Source organism: Notechis scutatus, chromosome 1 (assembly GCF_049901735.1).
Source record: "Notechis scutatus isolate UNSWTSFEM ecotype Mainland chromosome 1, rNotScu1.2, whole genome shotgun sequence".
Classification (NCBI taxonomy): Eukaryota; Metazoa; Chordata; class Lepidosauria; order Squamata; family Elapidae; genus Notechis; species Notechis scutatus.
Window position 1 is genome coordinate 310,446,847 of NC_142009.1, and position 22,550 is coordinate 310,469,396.

Sequence of the window (22,550 nt, forward strand, 5' to 3'; positions counted from 1 at the left end):
TCATTCCTTTCTGATCATTATATTTCTACCTTTCCACTTTACCTCACAGATATGATAAAGCCACAAACCAAGAGAGAGGAAGGAGCTTTTCAAGCTATTCTGAGCTTCCCAGAGATAAGCCTGCATAAAAAGGACAATAAAAACAATTCTAGAAAAGAATTACCTACATTATTTCATAGGGAATAGAAGCAATAAAGATTTTAACCCTACTGTTAAAGCTTAATATTTTTTTTTACTAAAACTTAAAGTTATGGGTCCAAATCTTCAAACCTCACCAATATTCTGAGCTTTACTCTAGAAAACGGCCAAGATTTCTTCAGATTTTTGTTCTTTAAAAAGATTTTTAAGTGTTTAAGGAAAGATTGTCGAATGGAGAGTAATTGCATCAATTTTACTGTAATTTTAACAAACTAGAATTCAAACCATATTAAAACAAATGTAGCTTTGTCTGACCTCTCTATTGAAGTCTAAAATGGAACTGGTTGAATGAAGTTATAACAGATCTCTCCAGATCTCTCCAACCCTGTTCCAAAGTTCTGTTGGCCACACACACAACCCCATGGTCAGTCACATGATCATATTTTGGGCACTTCACAAACAGTTACCCTTTGTGACTCTTTGCAGTGTCCTTCAGTCACATGACCAAAAATTTTAGCATTTTTTTTGCCAATTTCCAGCATTAACTTCTGGTTTCCAGCAAAAAAAAAAAAAAAGCCCATTGAAGAAAATGGGTCACTTAATGACCACAGTATTTGCATAACAATAACTACAAAAAAAGATTATAAAGACCCACTTAATAACTTCCATGACTTGTAACCATAATTCTGGGCTCAATTACAGTTGTAAGATGAGGACCACCAACTCAATCAAGTATTACAAGAGGAAACAGGAAAAAAGGCAGAGGCAACAGGTGAACAGTATACACATTTTTGTGTATTGATTCATTTCATAGACATAATAGCTTCCCTTTATGACATATATCAAGAATGAATAGTCATTTGGCAATTATTGTTGTTAGTCGTGAAGTCCTATCGTGACCCCATGGACAACATTCCTCAGGCCTTCCTGTCTTCTACCATCCCCCAGAGTCCATTTAAGCTCACACCGATTGCTTCGGTGACTCTATCCAGCCACCTCATTGTGAAAACCCCATGGACAGTACCATTTGGCAAAGGGGTTCCTTAAAGGAGTCAGGACCAAATAGGTAATCAAACCAATTGGTGAGAATAGGAGTCATAATATCCAAATGCCAATTCCACAGATTATTTGGTAGGGCTCCAAATTGTCCTAAGAGCAGCCCCACATATGCAGTACTTCAATCTGCAATGCATTGCTGTTGAGGCAAGATTACAGTCTATCAGGCTGAATTACAGTAAGACAGTAGTAATTACAGTACAACAGGTCCCAGGGTGCTATGGAAGGCAATATGGGTTGTTGAGCAGCAATTTTTAAAAAGCCAAAAAGAACAGGAGCAGGAGATGGTGAAAATTATTGAGTTGGAAGAACAATATTTTTTATTTATTTTGTCAAGCATGCATTTGATAACATATATATATTGATATAAACATGATTATTAATACATGAAATAGATAAGAATAAAAGGGAACATTAAGACAGGGATGGTAGACACATTGGTGCACTTATGCATGCTCCTTACAGACCTCTTAGGAATGGGGTGAGGTCAACGGTAGACAGTCTGAAGTTAAAATGTTTGGGATTAGTGGAAGAAACCACAGAGTCAGGTAGAGTATTGCAGGCATTGACCACTCTGTTGCTGAAGTCGTATTTCCTGCAATCGAGTTTTGTATGGTTTACCCTGAGTTTGTATGTATTGTGTGCTTGTGTATTGTTGAGATTGAAGCTGAAGTATTCATTGATGGGTAGGACATTGTAATGGATAACTTTATGCACTATGCTTAGGTCAGACCGAAGGTGGCGTAGTTATAATGCTGAGAGGAACCCATGCTCCTTCTCAAGTTCTTCAAGATTTTTACTAAGTGCGAAAAGGTTCTAATGTGATAAGGATTTCAATATATAAAGAACATTAATCCATTTCTCTGTTTCCTTTGTTTCCCAGCTCACAAGCAGACAGTTGGGATCCTACCTTTGTTCCTGGGCCTTTCCTTTTGCGTTGTAATGCTGTTAGCCGCAAGTCTGTACTACAACAGCAGGAAACAAGATTTCAAAGTCCTGGAAGAATTTCATTCCCACCTTGTTACAATCCTTATTCTGATCAGACGTATTGCTTTGAAATTGTGGACTTGGTTTTTGAGGCAATAGGCCTATAAGGCTAGAAGTGACAGCTGGCTTATTTTAGATTACATCTGAAGAACTCTGGAGTGAGGGGGAAATGCTTTTAGGAAAATTAAACAGGACAAAGCATTGTCATGTGTAGAATAAAAGTTTGTTTTCAGGCTGCAATTATCATCTATCAGCCATCTTGGTAGCAATTAGAGCCCATTGTTTTAAGATAATTAACATACTGAGAATAATCTTAGTGATGTGCGGGCATTACAAACAAAAGAGCAAAGTATTGCCAGTCAACTTCTTAAAAAATAAGAACTTTCAAACTAGACAACACACAAATAACTTCTTTGTGGCTGTTAATGTGGAAACAAATGTTGGACATCATGTACAGAATGATGTATGGACATAAACACGGAAAGGTGAAAATAATAAAACATTTTTTCCTTAAAATTATCAACTCCTCCTTCAGGCCAGGAATGTCTAAAAACAGCTCTATTTTTTGTATTTTCTGTCAACCAGATGCTATATACGAGATGCTATGCAGGTAGTCCTCAAGTTATCACCATTTGTTTGGTGACCATTTGTAATTACAGTGGCACTGGGGGAGGGAGTGACTTATGACTGGTTTTCACACCAGAATCCATTGTAGGATCCCCGTGGCCACATGATCAATATTTGGGCACTTGGCAACTGGCATGGCAGGTTGCACCATCATGTGATAACCATTTGGAACCTTCCCAGTCAGTTTCTGACAAGCAAGGTCACTGGTGAAAGCTGGATTTATTTAAAGACCGCATGATTCACTCAACAGGTGCAGCGATTTGCTGAACAACTATGGCAAAAAGTTGTAAAATGGGGTAGAACTCACTTAAGTACTATCTTGCTTAACAGTGGAAGTGTTGGCTCAATTGTGATAATAAATCAAGGATTACCTGTAAAACTGAACTGGGAATTGTCTCTTCTTGTGCAGATTAAATTTTTGGCCATAGGTAGACAAGGTGGTTTGTATTTATAATACATTTTATCCATTTTGTTGTTTTAATCTAGTCTATGATTAAAATTATGGGTAGTCAGAAGTCAGAATATGGAGAATCTAAACATTTAAACCAGGGGTCTTCAAACTTGACAGCTTTAAGACTTGTGGACTTCAACTCCCAGAATTCCTCCTCCGGTCACATTAGCTCAGGAATTCTGGGAGTTGAAGTCCACAAGTCTTAAACTTGCCACATTTGAAGACCCTTGATTTAAACTGATAGAAATACTTCTATAGCTTAATGGTATATTTACAAATGTTTTTTCTAAAATAATCATTGAAATATTTTTTTCTAAGAGTGGTATATTATATATATATCTTATGAATGGATTAAGTATTCTGTACTTTAATACAGTGCAAAATACTTTTTGTTTTAGACTATAATAAAATATATATTCCAATATTTCCCCACGTCAAAAGGGAAGTCTGTATATTGCTCTGAAACATAACTTGAAAGATACATGGTTTTTTTATTTATATTTACTGCATTTGTTAATGGCCCCAATTGTGTGATTTTATATGCAAAGTAATAATGAAACAAAAATAGCATAACAGACATTACTACTTAAAATAAATTATATAATACTGGTGATTGGCTGTAGTCATTAATCAAGTGGAGCTGAATATCTTATAAAATAGGGAAAGTTTAGCAATCTTTCTGAATCATTGTGCCATTCAGGCCTTCAGAGTTGCAGGTTTCCATACTATAGAGTGTAGGAGTTATTTGGATACTCAAGCTGGATGTTGACACTGCCTCACCCAGGAATTTCACATAGAGAAGGGACTATCAGAAATAATTTATTAATCAAATGCTCAGTGAGCTAACCTACAGCCTTTAGAATTTAATTAAACATGAAGTATGAATCTGTTGAAAGTATCTAGTCATAGCTTGATTATACTAAATCATAAAGGACTTAATATCAGCTTTGTCCATGATAAAGCAACAGAGATCCATCCAACCAGATGGTATAATCACTTCCATTCTGAGAAAAGTACCAGAGCTGTGCTCTTTCTCCCCTAGGAATAACATGAGGCAAATGCAAACAAAATTATAAAAATTATAAAAGAAAACTATATTAATGCTACCTTCTTCAATCTGTTACTATACATAGGTAAGCAAATGTGGAAACTCTAACAGTTATCTCTACAATTGATCACTCACCTTATTTTACGTTATATTTCCAGCTAAAGGGGTTCAACTTAGCTCCCAAACCCTTCATAATTAAGGTTAATAACAATAAACCCTTTATTAAGGCTATTCACACCTTCAACCAGATGTTTAATCTGAATTTGGCATTTTTGTCCACTTACCAAATCCTTCCTGAGGATCTGGTATAGGCAAATGTTATTTAATAATATTAAAGGTATGGTTGCAGGAGGTAAGCTGATCTAAGTACAGTTGTCTTTTGCAAATTGCCTGATGATTTGGTTAAAGCGGATAGTGTTCAGATGTTGCAGCAGATACCTATTAGTATATTTGGTTTTCTTTTGCCACAATCGTTCTATTTGCATATCTTTGTATTTTGGGATTTTCTCCAAATCTTTCTCTCCTGCTCTACTCCATCAACCAGTCTTTTTTGTCCTACTTGTCAACAATTGTTAAGTTGCATGGCAGATGTCTAAATTCTAAAGTCCCTCAGCATTTTTCATTTTCTGTTACCTTGACTATTTCTTATTTCTGGACAAATGGTATTTCTTGCAGATACCCCAATGCACCACTGTTACTACTTTGTCATCTTATTGCTTGTAGTCAATCTATGTGATTTTCCCCAGAAGCTAACCAGGTGAGGTCTATTGTTTCCTCAGCTTCTTTGCGGAAAGCACTTGCTTTCTGTGTTGTCTACTCAATTCTGACTTTGGATGTGTCAGCCTGCAAGATTTTCTCCCTTTGCTTTGCATCTTTCGGCTGTCATAAGTAACGGGGGGAGAAGGGGGGAATGGTTATGGGAAGTGAGCTGGAGGTGTTACAAACCAGAACTGTATAAACTGGGGGGGGGTGTACATTCTTGCTTAGGTTTCTATCCTATGCTATGCGCAGCTGCAACCCTTTATCAAACTATGTCAAAGTCAACGGACAGAAGCCTCATCATTTTCTAAGATTTTTTTGGCACAATGCTAAGTGTTCCAATAGCCATTAGGATCACCATCACCAGTTTATGTCAACATCTTTCAATTTCAATTTTCAGATCCTAAAACTTTGTAATCTCCAATTCTTTGTCTTCTATTCTGTCTCATGAAGTTGCCACTTCCATTTTCCACACTTTCTTCTTTTCAACAAGAGTTATATCCGGTATGACTTGAGCCAAGACTTTTATCAATCTGTATTCAAAAATGCCACAATAGGTTAACGTGCTTTTTTTTTAAACTACTTTTTCAACTCTATGTTTCCACCAATTTTACATTACTGGTTCATGACAATTTTTAAAGATGCTCTAATGAATCATTTTGGCACCTGTATTAATGTTATTACTTATGATCAGTTTTGTGGGATCTTCTACTTTTCCTTCTTTACGGACCCTGCACTTTGAATCATTAATGTTTTTTTTCCAATTCTGGCCTGATTGCTTTAGTTTGAATACCTTGCTCTTCAAAAACTAAAGCAATTAAGCCTTCAGTTTCTTTTGTAATGTTCCAGTTGTAAACAATTGCCAGGTTTTATCTTTATCCACTTTCCGCTCGATCTATTGTAGAAGTTGATCATGTAATGATTTTTCCTGCCAGTACAATATTCTGTTCATGTTTTTATTACATTATCTCAGTATTCACTTTTTAATTTTTAATGTTAATTAAATTTTAATGTTAATTAACTTTTTAATGTTCCAGTTGTTAAGCCATTGCCAACTTTTATCTTTATCTACTTTTCTCTTGATTCCCCAATGATGGTGGTGGTGATTTTACTATGGGGATAGTAAAAAGCTCCTAAAAACTCTGAAAATAACCCTGGAATGACTGATCCTGTTTGTCACGTTTTTCTGAACAAATGAAATTGGAAAAGTTTGAAATCATTAAAAAGAAAAGGGGGCCCACTAGTAGACTATTTCATCTTGTATCCTCTTTAGTTATTTTTGTCTTGGCTTCTGAATTTTGATTTCCCTTCTGTAAATTCCTATAGAATAGGGTAAAATGTTAAAAAAAATCAAGTATTGCTTTTAAGATGCTTTATGTTTATGTATATACACAATGTGCCTGCATGTGTAACAAGACACTTTATTTTCATAAACATCATAATTAAAATCTATTTGTTATGTAGGCTAGCAGGATTTTTATTTTGACAGATGCTCCTTGATTACATTTAAGCAATTAACCCAGCAGTGCTAAGTTCATTTTAATTAATGTTATTTTTCATACAGTCAAACCGGACTATTATCAGGTTGATTCTGATCATGAATTGTCCTTATTTTCATTAAAAGATCTTTGATGAGCACTGTGATACTACTCCAAAATAAAGGAACAAGGGGGAAGCTAAGCATCAAACGTGATTTAAAATGTAAAGTTCATGTAACACACATATTCATTTCTTCCACTTCCACACTAGAAATCAAACTAGTAATGGGGAAATATTAAAAGAAGTATTTTGGTGCCAAAGTAGGACACTAGAAATATAACCCAACAGTCAATTAGGTGGGTTGGATATTGTTGTTGTGTTACTTTGCATCACAGCTTGGAAAAGAAGTATATTAAAAGAGTGGTAGATATCAAACTCAGCAGCAGCAGCCTTAAAAATTGATAAATACAATCCAATTATGATTCCTTTTAAAGATGAGATGAAAATCTATCTTAGAGAAAAATATAATTTGATTTATAAACAGGCTTATTCAGTTCTTCTAAAATAACATGCCAAAATACACTAAATTTTAGGACCATTTATTTAAGCATGGCACTGTATCAGAAGCTCAGTATGCGCTCCAAAGGGAAACAAAAGCAGTTGATATAAAACACATTCATTAAACAACAACAAGAGTATACAACACTACAGTACAATGCTGTTTAAGCCAACTAAATGCACCCCAAAACCAACATAAGGTCAGCCATTCACATAAGAAAATAATGGACCTTTAAATTTCAGCTTCGCTTGATATTCATGAAGAATTGCAATATAGAATTCTCTGAATGTAAAAAAAGACACCCTGCTCAGTTCTGAAAGAAATAAATACCATCAGTATTGTTAAAATTTATTCTAATATTTGCATGCTATTCATGCCTGAATAAAAAGACTCCAAACACAATGGAAATCAGCCAGAAGATGCACTTTCATTAAAAAAAAGTGCAAAACAAATAAAACAAATGCAAAAAAAAAATTTAATTTCAATTTATTTTATTTTGAATTTCATCTGTTGACCTGGTACATTTTAATATGTTTAGAAGCTTAGAATTCAAATTTGAGGACACAAATAGATCAGATGAAAATGCAGCATTTTGGTTATTTTTTTTTAATTCTGTCCTGATCTTATACCTAGATGGGGGTCATACGCTAAATAAATAAAGCTAGATGGGTGTTAAAATTATTGAATAATGTCAAATTCTAACAAGGCAGTAGAATTTTAGATCATTTGACAATTTCAGTGATTTAATGATTGGTGCTCAGATCTAATTTTTCTGTTTTAATGAGGGGTTTCTGTTTCAAAAATCCATCCTTAGTTTAACCAAAACATTTGTAGGATAGCAGTGAAGGTGTGGTTGACTGCATGCATTGTTTCATTATAATGTACTGTTTCATATGAAAATCACCGATATTGTTTTAAATTCTGAAATTAAATAATAAAAGATTATTCCCAATATGCATCTCAGAAAATGTATTCAGGGAGCAGCATCCAATCTATTGTTTTTCAAAAGACATTTGGAAAACAACTATACTGTAAGGACAAGAGTCCAACAACCTTCTACTATGCTGTAGGATTGTAAGCCCTCAAGAGTCAAAATGGAACTGGAATAGTAAACTGCAGTAAAACAAAATAATAATAAAATATGCTACAAAAAAGTTATTTAGGATTCTGAAGAAGATTTTTAAAAGTTGTAAAACTTTTTAAAAAGTATTTTAGAGTTTATAATCCTAGATTGCCAGGCTTGTAAGCCTAATAATCAGAAAGCATAGGAAGGAGTAAAATCAATGCATTTAATACCTACGTTATATACAATTAACATTAATGATTGATTCAGAAAACAAAGAAATGTCACCTCTGCAGCAATATAAAAAGGGAAGCATCTCAATCCAATATAGCTGCAATGGTGTAGATAAATGCAAAAATGACCAAGTGTCTCCAGATACATGTGCCCATTATCATGAAGATCAAACAAATTATCCCATCACTCAAGTCTCTTGGCATTCACTTCTATTAAAAAAAATTGACAATGTAAGACATGTCTTCTCCAACTACTACCCTCTTGAGATGATGGGTCCACAATTGCCAGCCATCACTAACTCTACCTATGTGAAATGAACCTATATTATTCAAAAGCAACAAATATGTTAATTCATCATTAAATGTCTCTACTTTGTTGGGGCAAACTTTGAAGCTGTAAGAAGCCAAGAACAAGTTATAGAGACTCCTGCATTAGGAGAGGGGTTTGATTGCTTCCATTTCATCTTGAAATAAATAATGAAAGCATGTATAAGATTACATTTATTAAAGATGTAGAAAAAAGGCAAGTTTATTGTATTCTTACTCTCATTAAAGCTTTGGAACTAAGTAGTTAAAAATCCTACTTATAATTCCTTGGAAGAGAGCCCCATTGAAAATGTTTTGGTTTTTTAAATAAATACCTTTGGGACTGACATTCAGGTTATGAAATAAGTAACTTCAAAGAGATATAGAATAACCTGAGATACTGAAGATGAATTACTCCACAAATTTATTCTTCTTTGTAAAAAATAGCTGTAGCTGTCCATCAGTAATGCAGACTAAATTGTTTTATCTCTTGGAACATCGGTAAGAATTGCATCTAACTTTTATGTATTATTATAATTCACTTCAAGCTATAGTATCATTTTCTTGCCTCCCCGTTTTTAAATTCCATGTACATTTTACTACCATAGGATCCCTTTCAAGGGCACAATTTACTTTTCAAACTATATTAGAAAGTTGATTTAGTTGGGGTTTATATTGCAAAATATAACACTAACCATGGAAGAGTATTATGCCTGTACAAGTTTTGAAAATGATGTTGAAAAAGATATATATTAGTTCTACCAATCTTTGAAAAGCAAATTCCCTGGATTGATTAATTAAAAGCAATTCAGTCTCCTAATTCAACCTGGAAGAAACTGCCCAACTATTTAGATGCTTATTTTATAGATTTGGGTAGTTGCACTCAATACTGTATATTACACTCACAGATTTTAGCTAGCAACATCTAACATCTAATACAGTGGAATATATAATTAACATTTTAAAGCATAAATGCTAGTTCCATATAGGAAGAAGCAAGCAAGATATATTAATTGCTTACAAGAGATATTGTCAACTATTATCACTATGTATATTGTCACTATATTTTACTAAGCAATAATAATATCTTTTACGTGCCAACCTCAAAGCTGAAGCTAAGCAAGAGTGCAAACTGCAATTCCTTGAGGAGATCTGGAGAGTATACTAGGATTATTCCTTACAGCAAGTTGTCTACCTCATTATAATAATATAAGAACATGTTATTTATGTATAACATGTTATTCATATATATAAGAACATGTTATTTATAACCATGTTTATACTTATACCTGTTATTTAATACTTGCTTGACAAATAAATAAATAAATAATAAATAAATAAATAAAATGTACCAGCAGGACATTGTTGGGAGAAAAACAACTTTTCAAAAAGAAACTTGAAAACTAAAAAAAGCAAAATACAAAGTTGCAACTTCACACAGACAATATCCAGAAGCATTGGAAATGTTGCATTAAACAATAAGTGTAACAAATAAGTGTAACAAATTACCTGGCAAATCTGCAGTATTTGATGGAGATTTTTAGATGCTAATTCTGGAATATTTTCAGCTTAACCTTAAATAATCAAGATAATATTGTTATCTGTAGAAGACTAGAACTGTTGAGTCACATGATGAGCAGCTAATAGTATGCTTGAATAGCACAATTGGAACACTAATATCATTAAGTGCCATACTTAATGGGCTAATAAAGTGCCATATTTTCAATACTGAACCACAATTGCTATTGTTCACATAATTGTGGCGTCAATTGATGGAAGCTAAATCATATAGATTGTGGTTTCGGACTACTTTAGCAAAAACACCCCCCCACCCACTCCACATGCATCAGATGTATATGATTTGGCCCATAGCTGTGTTTAAAAATAAGAGTTCATTTATCTTGTTCTTCTTAATTAAGATTTTGTCATAGAAGCCAAAAGACAATATCTAAGGCTTATTCACTGAAATTATATATAGAGAGAGCACCAGTGGCCACAAATAATTTTGCCCAAGACATATGGCCAACTCCTACTGAGGTATATATTTAACATGAGCTTGTAACTTTCCATGGATTTACCTACTCCATGGATTTTACCTATATCATGGAAACATTAAATCCCTCCCTTCAACATTATATTTAATAGATACCCAATCACCGACTTTCATTTCCACTCTACTTTGAGAGGAAAAGTCACATCATTTGGATAAATACACGATTAGATATCAATGTAGATTGATCGTATCATGCAGGACACCAAAGAAAGTAGAGTTCAGCTAAGCAGATGGATCAAAATTATGTCTTCAAACATCTAAAAAAAACCTCACAAGCAATGGCAACTTTATGTAAGTAAACAAATCCACACAATGGCAGTCCAATACTTAGTTCAAGCATGTATGACATGTCCATTTGCAGCATCATATCACAATTTGCCCGTGTGAAATGGTTTTCCTAAATTATTTCTCAGAAATTAATTTGATATCACAGATTATTCAATAGAAAGAATATGCGCACATGGTTGAAAATCACAAAGTGCTGATCAATTAAAGGAATCATAAATTGTGATCCAGGTAACTGTGTGAGCTATAGTTATATTTTAACAGGGATATTTTATGGACAATATCTATTTAACAAAATGCTAAGTTCCAGGTTCCATTTTTTTTCCTTAAAGGTTTTCTAGGCATGCCAATTCAGTTTCTATCTTTACCTCCAGCTAAGGCCCATAATGTACAACCAACAACCTGCTATGCAATGAGACTTATTAGATATTAGATTATGCCACTTTTCTCTTCCTGAAAAGAAGTTCGTGATGAAGATCGTCCCAACAAAAATTCCTTCTCATGAATCAGGTTATCCAAGAGATCTTCCTGCCGATAATTATGATAAACCTTCAAAAAGGCTAATATTGTAATTCCTAGCCAAGTCAGCCAGGCAGCCCAGAGGCCAAACTGGAAACAAAAAAAGAGAAAGAGATGATGAGAATACTTTAAATATATAAATATATACCTTTCCAAAAACTATATCATCTAAAACTGTTAATTCCTACAATCCCTAAATTATTGGAATTGCAATCTCAAAATACCTGAAAACCACCATATTGGAAAAGTGAATCTAATACAATATGTAAATCAGTACATTTTTGGCTACAATTTATCAACACTAATGACTGAGTTGATGCAATATGTTAGGCTTAATTCAAACAAACAACGTTAATGTGATAGTTGACTCTAGACATTTTTTTTAAAAAAAAATCTATAACATCTTAAAAAGTCCATTACAGTAAATGTATTTTCCTAACCCCAAAGAACTCAAAAATGTATGAGAATGAATTTTTCAGCAAATGTTCAAATAGATATTTATATAGATATTTATTATATTGAAAGTAAAGCTTTTAAGTATCAAAACAATACCCATGCATTTTTATCATGCTTGCAGTTCAACTGCAACCATAGAAAATTGATATCTACATTTTAAATGATACGGTCAACTGATGAAGAGCAATAGTGAGGCCCATAGTTACACAGTTACTGAGTATTTCCAGGACAAGCCTGTAGATTTCTCTATATCATGCTTGAGTACAGTTGATGAAACATCTGAAAATTATTCTATGTAGCCATCAAGTTCTATTCCGACTTTCTGGATGACCCACTTTCTATAATGGGTGTCAAATTCACGGCATCACAGCGTCATCATGTGATGTAACGTGACTTTTTTTCCCGTTTGCTAAACCAAATGTGGGTGTGGCCAGCATGTGATGAATCCAGCCTGTGGGCCACAAATTTGGCAGCCCTGTTCTATAATATCTCAGAGAATAGTGGCACATCTCTTACATTACTAAAAGGAATCCAGTCCAGATTGACAACACATATTCAGCCTTTTTCTTAGCCTAGTCCTTCTTTATGCTCTATCACAATCTTGCCTTTCCTAGAAATCTCAAGAATGTCATCTAAGAACCAATACACATAACAGTATTACTAGTAAGAGACTAGAGATGCAAATGAATAGAAACTCATCTTCATTTTTCTTGAAGATTTATTTTTGCCATATTTATGTCTGGGTGTGGTGCAGTTTCCAAATAAAAAACTATGCTGTCATCTTAGGGTGAGCTAAAATATGCATTTCCATAATTTCATGACTACAACATTCACAGAATCACAGAGTTGGAAAATTAATTAGAGATTATCAATTCCAATTCTCTGTTTAACACAGAGTCTGCAACTACACCTGTTGGATATCTACGCAGCTTCTTCTTCAATATATATAATGAAGTAGAAGCCATCATCTTCCAAGTTCCACTGTTAAATTGCTCATTGTTAGGAAGCTTCTCTCAGTATTTAGCCAAAATTGGCTTCCTTAGAATTTCTATGCACTGGTTCCAACTGTCTTCTCCAAAGTAATAAAGATCTAATGTGTTCCATCTTCCAAAGTTGACAGATGGTAATAACAGCGGTCCCTTAATTTTCTCTACTGCATAATGTCCAACCATCTCTCCCAGAATTTGGCTTCTACCTTTTTTCCATCTTGATTCATCTTTGGATCTGCTCAAGCTCAACTAGTTTACATGAATGAACCATGTCAGATCAATTACTACAGACAGAAATGTTGTTTCAGATGAAATACAATGCAAATCATCAAGTGCAGTGTGAAACAATGATGAGTGTAACATTTGTGAACTGATTCTAGATAGCATTAAGTGAGGATGGTGCTATTTTAGTAGGAAGAAGACATTTTGTGACATTTGAAGTCTCTCCAAAGTTATGTGTCAGTTCTGTGAACAAAGAGGCTTAACTTACCTGTGTGATGGCAAACTGGTCATAGAATGATGAGTTTTCTAAATTCAGCTCAAGATCTATATCTTGTAATTCTTCACAGCTAAAGGAAGAAGGCATTTTGGATGAGAGAAAGAAAGGAAAAGTAATTTGGTAGTTATAAATTATCTTTCAATAGAATCCATCCTCTATATCACTAACTCGCTAAATCACTCTTACGTACACTGCTTCTCTCTCAAGCACACCTAGACATTCACTAAGTACATGACAACTGATGATATGTCTTATTATCACACAATCTTGTGGCTGTCTTTGAAACACAGATAAACTTTTGTATTACAATCTCCCTCAAGTGTTTCAATGAACCAGTCACAACTCATTGTAGTTTTATTGCAGACAAGAAATAATAGAGCAAAGGGTCAACATGTCAATGTTTTCTCCAACATTTTGTCAATTGTTCCCATTCTGGCCAATTTCCTAAAGATTATAAAAAGAGACAAGCTAATGAAGGTTTCAGCTGAATTGGTGTCATCTCAAACTGCTTTCTTACTTTGCCAGGACCTCTCCTTGGATGTCCTTTAAAAAGGGGGTCAAACAGCCAGTTAAGCCATTACAAAAGACTCATATTATGGACTTTTTTTGAAGACTCAATGGCACAGCAGCCCGTCACTGCATATAAATCATGGAAGGAAAATCTTGTTGAGCAGCACTTTCTGTTTTGTTAATTCCCTGTTTCTGTGCAAAATTTCTAGTATGATCACCTAGAAAGATTATGGCAGAGTCAAACAGTTTCATGGAACAATGAAAGACTAGATAAAACTTTGCTGTAAACTTGCAAGATTCCTTTTAAGGTTCTTCTTCAGATGAATGTTCCTTTATAGGAGAAACTCAGCAAAGAACAAGTATATAATATTGTACAATTACAATAAACAAACTGAGTAAATAAGTTCAAATAAAAAGTTTACAGAAACTTGTAGGAATGGGCAAAATTAACAAGATCACCAGATCAATGGCCACTAGTAATGCACATATTGGGAATCTACCTAATTATAATTAGCTATTGTTAAATCAATAAAAGAATCCAGAAATCATATATTGCATTTTCAGTGCACAGGATCTATGATAGCCTTGCAATTGAAGCTTTTACTTAAGAGATTATGTACAAACTGTAATGAGAGTTCAAGCCTCAGTGGCAAAGTAATTTGCACAGAAAAATCTCAGGGTGAACAACAGTCATTAATCTGGGACTTTGGAAATTGCCACCAATCACTATAGCCAACAATGAGCCAAATGGTCTGATGCTATGTCAGAAATAAATTTCAATAGTCCTATCAGCTGCAGCTACTATTTTCTCTCTACCATTTTGGCATTGCAGGGATGCTGCTTCATGATAGCCCATCAGTGATATTACCACCCAACACAGGATATTTTATCATTGGTCTGTGCATGGGTATCTATTGGAGGGAAGTGCCAAAGGACAGGGTTGGGGTCATGATCCATGTTGTAGATTTTGCCCTTCCAAGTCAAGTCAATGCATACTATTTCACTGGCCATGTACCAGTACTATACAACCGGGGTCCCCAACCACCAGGCCCCGGACCGGTACCGGTCCGTGCATCATTTTGTACCGGGCCGCCTATTTTGCTTGGGCGCCGCCATCTTGTTTCGACGGCGCTTGAGAAAGTGCTTCCGGGTGAGCTTGTCGGTCGTCAGTTGGAAAGCGGCGTTTGGGTGCTGAAGGAATCCTCGCGCCTTAGTTTCGTCGAAGGGGGGGTTTCGAACGAAGAGCCGTCCCGATGGCGGTGGAGTTTCGCGTTACTTAGGAGATTAAGAAAGAGCCCGAAAAGCCCATCGACCACGAGAAGGTACAAAGGAGGAGTTGAAGGTGGCGGGGAAAAGCGGGGGACAGCTGGCTGGCCGGTCGCTCAGCTCGCCTTGCCTTGGTCGTGCGTGCTGATGCCGGTACCGGTCCGTGGATCATTTTGAACATTTTGTACCGGTCCGTGGTACAAAAAAGGTTGGGGGCCACTGCTATACAACACAGAAGTTTTACCTCTACCCTCCAATATTCTCTATAGCGTTTTTTTGTAAGGGACTAGGATTTCTAAGTACTGTATTTCCAACAATATAAGTATATCACGTTTATATGTATTATATCAACAAAAGAGGTCTCCAGATTCTAAATTTAAAATCAATACACGTCCTTTGTATTATATCTCTCCAATTATCCAACCCATATGAAAATGCCCTCTTTGGCATCATGCCAGAGACTTTCAACCATGATGAAAAGAAGCTTGATCAGAAGATAATATTTGCATGTTGATCAGAAGATAATATTTGTATATTTTATTTCCAATGTTCCTGGCAAAATTCAATCAAAAATAAAGTCTGCATATAGATTGTTTTCTGTTTTCATTTTTAATAAGTATCTTGGAGTTTTACTTGGCAAATCACAGGGTTTGAGATTCCTGAAGTTATTTTCTCTCTTTCTTACCTTTCTAAAACTGTCAATCACCTTGGAGGCTTATCTAAATATTTAATTAGCTGGTTAGATTTTAAAAAAACACCCTGAGAGAATATTTTAGCCAAATATTCAGATAATCATGGCAGTCTTAAATAAAACATTCACTGATGGCATATACAATATATGGCAAGGCAAAATGTAAAATCAGTGCTTTAATCATTATAAGACATAAATTCTCACTACATACTGTACTTATTATTCACAAGATTTCTATTAAATCACACACATTTAATCACTTTATACTCTTTTCCAAATCCCATAGGTATTGAGTATATTTAGTTAATATGAATATATTTAATGTGCAGTATGGAACTTTACACACATCTGATTTCAGTAGAAATTCCCTGAGGCCAATTCAGTTGAGTAAAGAACTGAATACAAGTCCCAGTGAATATTTTTGTTCACCATAAGGCCATATTAATCTTCCAAGTTCTTATATTCATTTTAAGATGTCAGAAGAAACTAGTGGATCTCAACCACATATAATTTGCAGTGTTCTAAATATGGCAAGAAAAACTTTATCATTCTGGAGTACAATCACTTCAAATTCCAAGATTTTCCAGAAAGAAATGCAGAGGTCTTTTTATTTATACAGTTATCAAAATCACTTATTTATTTGATTTCTATAACTTCCCATCTCAAGCAAATTACTTTCATGCATATTAGGCTCTTGCCAGGCAGCCTTTCAATGTAGTACTTCAATAGGGATGATGCTATTCTCCATGATGTGTCACAAACATAAGACTCATTATATTAAACCGTTCTCTGTCACTTTGGTAGCGCACTGGAAGTGAACTCTGTGAACTCTGAAGGGAACACATGGGTATCTTCCTTTAGCTGTTGGGGTGGAGAGTCCTGAAGCAATGCAAATCAGTGGTTTTGCTCCTCAGAACCAATGCAAAGCTATGTCACTTGGCAAAGCACCTTCAAATCATACTGTGCACTAAGTATCATAAAAACAAAGCAGCCCTTCAAAATTTTGCATAATCCTAATGCATCTCCATTTTTATTTTTATTTTTGGAATTTGGCTATTTTGGGATGCATACTGTACTCCAAGTTCTGAAAATTATATTTAATTCATATTTCAGCCATTTATTTATATACTATTATTTATACCATTTTTTTCTAAAAAGCAAACAAAAAAGCACACAATAATAAAATATATGTAGTAAATTCTACATTTTAGCTGGCTATAGGTACTCTAGTATTTAGCTACGTGCACTAGCTCTCCTCAGCTTTGGTTCCACCATACTTCATGAATTATAGAAGACAATTTATTTTTAAGTATAGCCATCAACTGAAAAAGAATTGTCCAACCCTTTTCTTTATAATAGAAGCCCCAGACCTTAAGAACACGATGACAGAAATCTATTATTCTCCAAAGCACCTGAGGGCAGGACAAGAACCAATGGGTGGAAACTAATCAAGGAGAGAAGCAACTTAGAACTAAGGAGAAATTTCCTGACAGTTAGAACAATTAATCAGTGGTACAACTTGCCTCCAAAGGTTGTAAATGCTCCAACACTGGAGGTTTTTAAGAAGAGATTGGATAACCATTTGTCTGAAGTGGTGTAGGGTTTCCTGCCTAGGCAGGGGGTTAGACTATAAGACCTCCAAGGTCCCTTCCAAATCTGTTATTCTATTCTATCTCTTATGTAACCAGTCTTGCTTTAATAAAGCTCCAAATTATACAGTTCCTTACTTGTTTTCCTTGTTTTGTTATCTGCATATATGTGCTATTTCCCATTTCTCCACCCCAATGTATCATGTTCAATACTCACCTATTTGGCATGCTTCCTTTTTCAGTAATAGCATCACACCACATGTTAAACCCAACAGTCACAATAGTGCTGGCAATAAAGGTGACAAAAACCACGAAGGCGCTAATCAGAAGATTCAGGAAAGCATAAAAGAAAGAGCTGCAGTGAAAATTGGAGATTGGGAAGAAGAAAAAGGAAAACATATTTCATCAGTAACACAAACAATAACTCTGAACCACATGCAATGCTGGAGTCAAATCAAAGGAAAGGAATCTAATCCACATCTAGGTCCACATTTCCCAACAAGTCTACTTCCTTCTGATTCTCCAAACCTTCTCTGGTTTGAGTCGTTTTTTCTAACTTGGCAATGGTCAGAATAATACAAGATTATCTCCCTCCTCAGGATGGGATACAACAAACAAAAACAACACTGAGTTTGAAACATTCTTTTGAATGCACACCTGAGAAGGCATTTTTTCCTTATCTCAATCAATTCTTCAGACTTTGATTTTCCCAGATCAGCGTCAAGTTTTCCTTTCAGTCCTTCCTGCCTGAGTCTTTGGGGGATGGGATTTCTTCCCTATCTCTACCATAATGAAGACAATCTATTTAACATGTAAACACCAGCATGCATTGACTCTATAACCTCGCTTGATCATTCCTATTTCTGGTTGCATTAGGTAGAAGATGACATTTTTAATTATTCTCTCGTGGAGAAGAGTTAACAATTACACGTACATATATGAAAGGTTCTATCCAGATAGTTCTAATCATTTGGCAAGCCATAAGGAACAATTTAAATGACCAGCAGAAAGAAAAACTAAAAAAAAAGGTATGAGCAAAAGTATTGGCACTCAAAAGTAACTATAAATATTATCTTGCAAACATTACTGCCTGGATGCAATAACCAAAAATGTGATGTTTCTCATCACCTGCATTACTTTGAATAAATCAATAGAGTCAGAAAACTTCTGAAATTGATTTTAAAACCTGAATATGTTCATATGATGACAACTGGTTTTTAATAGAAGTGCTGGTGCTAAACTGTTTAAATGAAATGCCATACATAGTCCCCTGAATGTAATGTGGACCTCATAGTATATACTAAACATGTCTCTCCAAAAATACATATCTATAGAGGTTATGGAGCTCTCTGAAAAGTAATTTTCTTATAGGAGAGGGGAATCCTAAATCCTTAAGGGAACCACCTGTGGACTTAAAATTCCTTCTTGGGATATGCAGAGTTCCCCCCTCTGATTCTGAAAAGAAAAGCAAGTATTTTTAACTGTTGATAGGACTGAAACTTCTCACAAGTAGACCTTTCTGATTGTCTGCAGCCAATCTCAAATGATCTTCTGATGTTAAGTTTCAAAGATTTTGGAAACCATATTCATTGCTGTTTCTATAATGTATATGATACATTATGAGGAGGCCTGAATATTATTTCCAGGCTGTGCAAAGGTTCAGATTTGATTTGTGAATGGTGTCTTGAAATCTAAAGGGGTTTTTATGAAAGTTCTTGTACTCAGCTATGTACATTACAGTAGACCATTTTAAATGCAGGATTGTCTATAACAATTGAAAAAAAGTAATCTTAGCTGCAGGATTTTGCTGTTTTAGATTGAATAAACACACACAAAATGTGCATCACAGGGATACATAGAAAAATAAGCTGCTTTAATGAGTTGGAGATATTTTGGAACTGATATGACTCATTGCAGCATCCTGAATGTTTCTGATCCTCAGATGCAGCAGATCCTAGGATAATTCTATATTCTGATAATTTTATTTTATGTTTATGAAATCTGCTAAACCAAAAACTTCCTCTCCCCTTTCTTTGATCAAATCATAAAGAAGCAGTCTTAAATAACTTCATAGTATAATATCAGCAAATGGTATAGAAACACATTTGCAGAGAGATCAAAAAAAAAGAATTTGTTATACAAATTGGCTTGGGTTGCTTAGCGGAATATGTCTGTTTAGCCCACATTAAAATAGTACATATTGTCTGTTTTAGCTTCTGCTCATCATTCTGCTTTGGGTTAATCTGGATGCTAATTTTAAGAAAATAAAACTATCTCCAAGTCACATCTCCTCTTTAAAAATATTCATTTCTTTCTTATTCTCCACAAAGTTTGAGAAATTCCATAATGCAACTTAGCACAATCTTTATATCTGATGAAACTTTCATGTCTGAGATGTGAAATTTTCTTCTATTTTCCAAATGTTATAGCTTGATGCTTCATTTTAGGGTATACATAAAAATGCTTTCTACTTGGAATGGAAAAGAAATGTAAAGACAAGACTCACAGGTGATTTCAAACCGGCAAAGTAACGAGTCTGAAATTCTGGTTCAAAAGAAGTATATGAAACACATATATACATCCTCAGAACTAGAAGAGCCATACCGTTATGGAACATTCACATCTTTAGAGTTTAGAGCTGAAACATCTCATTGGTGGTAAGAAAAAAGCTAGACCCAATGGAAGGAAAATTTTGCACTGATGTAGGTCTTCAATAGCTGTCACATAAAATTACAATAATGAACTATGCACAAAGAACATTGAAGAAGCTGCCTGGAATCACTCCTACTTTTCCATTGAATAGACAATGCCAACATAAATTTTCTAAATGGTCTGATTGACTTTTATAGCAATAGAGTAACACAGGATATGATGGGAATAATTCAGTACAACGTAAGCTTTTAGGAAAATATTTGCAAGTATTAACGAAAATCTTGTATCTACAGATCTATTGCACTACAATTTCCAGCATCTCATTCATCTAATGCAGGCCTGCAAACTCACAACCCGCAGACCAGATGCATCACGCACTGGCCACACCCACACCCAGTTTAGCGAAGGAGAAAAAGTCACGATACGTCATGACAATGCCGTGATGACACAAGTTTGACAGCCCTGATCTAATACATCCATAGGGCACCCAACTGGGGAATGAAAGGTCTAACTAGAATTAATCACTTATCTTTAGTCCTGCAAATGTTTTTGATTTGTTTAGCTTCTAGGTATGTATGTATTCTATTATTGGTTTTACAGGTAATCTTCACTGAACAATCAGCAACTCTTTGAAGTTAAGGTGGTGCTGAACAAGGCAAATGTATGACTCTTCCTCATAGCTGTGCTATCTCAGCATCCCCACAAACACACAATTGTGATTCACAATTGTGGCTCACAATTGAAACAGTCACAATGTCCTGTAGTCGTTTGTGAACTTCACTGCCAGCATCTGACAAGCAAAGGCAATGGGGAAGCCATCAAGAGGTTGAAAATGGCAATAGTATGACCAAGTAACACTGTAAACCACATGGGATTCACCTAACAATGGCAACTGGGACTGCCACCACTGCCATTGTAAGTTGGTGTGGTTACATGATGTCATGCTTGATGACTATGGTGCTTAGCAATACAAATTCCGGTCTCAATTAAGCAAAATCTGTATTTATACATTGATTTGGACACTTAAAATATATATTTAAATAGTTTTTGGATGTTTTATCCATCTGTTTGGATGACCTTGCCTGTTTTATTAAGTCATCATCTTGTGCAGCCATATTTCAAAGTAAATCCCATTCATCAAAGAACTTGGTCAAGTTATACAGTTGTACAACAATTAAGCAATGAATATTGCTACACTTTCTATCAGGATACTCTCCAGATTAGATTTACTCTAGCTGGCTGTGAAAATCTGGAAGGCCAGTAAATGACAGCAGAGAGATACAAAAAAAAATTATGCCAACAAGTAGTTGGCTGGATTTATGAAGTCCCAAAATGGTATGCCTACCCCAGTTGTCTGGATTCCACCTCTCACAGACACTACTCCAATGACAGGGTTGTTCAATATTATGGGAAGTAGTGTCCATTGCAGTAGGAGAGCTCCAGATTATAGAATCTTCCCATCCCAGATCAGTCATTGTTTATTTAACCATAGGGATCTTCAAACTTGACAGCTTTTAGACTTGTCGACTTCATCTCCCAGAATTCCTCCTCCAGTCATGTTAGCTCAGGAATTCTGGGGGTTGAAGTCCTCAGGTCTTAAACTTGCCAAGTTTGAAGACCCTTGGATTGCCCCCAAATTCGTTGTGAGATAACAGAACGAAGAACTGTAAACAAGGGTGGCAAAACTCTGGGTGAGTGTGTTGCAGGAACCAAGCCGGCCAGAGGAACAACGGAAATCCCCCTCCCCAGGGAAATCAATGTTTGAAAAATCCCATTTGGTCCCCTGGAGCCCCAGGCATTGCATCTGCAGGGCCCCAAGCGCAGATCTTCCCCCCTTTCTTCTTCAGTCCCCTTGGTCGCCTCCCCCGACCTCTCAATAAGCATCATCCCCTTCGCTTCGGTTCCCGGCCCAGGTGGAGACAAGACCAACACTTACTCCTCGTGGCCTTTGCAAAGGAAAAAGAGGGTCCTCCAGGCCTGCACTGCGGCGAGAAGAAGGGAGAGGAGGCCGGCGAAGAGGCTGAAGCGACAGGCGGATTCAGGTCCCCACTCCTGCACGGTGAAGCGCTGCCGCTCGGCCGTCAGGTTGGCGTTGAGCCACATGCCCTCGGTGAAGAGCAGGCAACGGCCGTGGAAGTCGTTGCTGTTCTCCGATAGCGGCACCACCACGATGAAGCTGAAAAGGAAGGCGAGGAAGTAGCAGATGCACTGCGCGAAGAGGAAATTGCTCAGCGCCATGATCGCCCGCCTGCCGCAGACCGAACCCGCCGGCAGCCCAAGAAACAAGGAGCGAGCCCGAGGATGCGCAATGAGAAGTGCGCCTACGCCTTTTCTC

At 35.8% G+C, this 22,550-nt stretch overlaps 2 protein-coding genes across 3 annotated transcripts in view; one reads left to right on the forward strand and one right to left on the reverse strand.

The window, feature by feature from the left end:
* LOC113413638 (uncharacterized) overlaps positions 1 to 2,848 on the forward strand; it is a 72,990-nt gene extending 70,142 nt beyond the window's left edge. For both annotated transcript variants that reach the window (XM_087952245.1, XM_026670060.2), the window contains one exon: positions 2,078 to 2,848. In XM_087952245.1, coding sequence (XP_087808371.1) covers positions 2,078 to 2,280 — 203 coding nt within the window. In that variant the 3' untranslated portion in view covers positions 2,281 to 2,848. The remainder of the gene's footprint in view (positions 1 to 2,077) is intronic.
* A 4,280-nt stretch (positions 2,849 to 7,128) lies between these two features.
* On the reverse strand, positions 7,129 to 22,529 carry TMEM179 (transmembrane protein 179). Its single transcript, XM_026670057.2, has 4 exons — positions 22,152 to 22,529; positions 17,781 to 17,918; positions 13,499 to 13,577; positions 7,129 to 11,653 (listed from the first exon to the last, which is right to left on the reverse strand). Exons 1-4 carry the CDS (start codon positions 22,451 to 22,453, stop codon positions 11,474 to 11,476), a joined length of 699 nt encoding a protein of 232 aa, XP_026525842.1. The 5' UTR covers positions 22,454 to 22,529; the 3' UTR covers positions 7,129 to 11,473.
* Between the last annotated feature and the right edge of the window lie 21 nt (positions 22,530 to 22,550).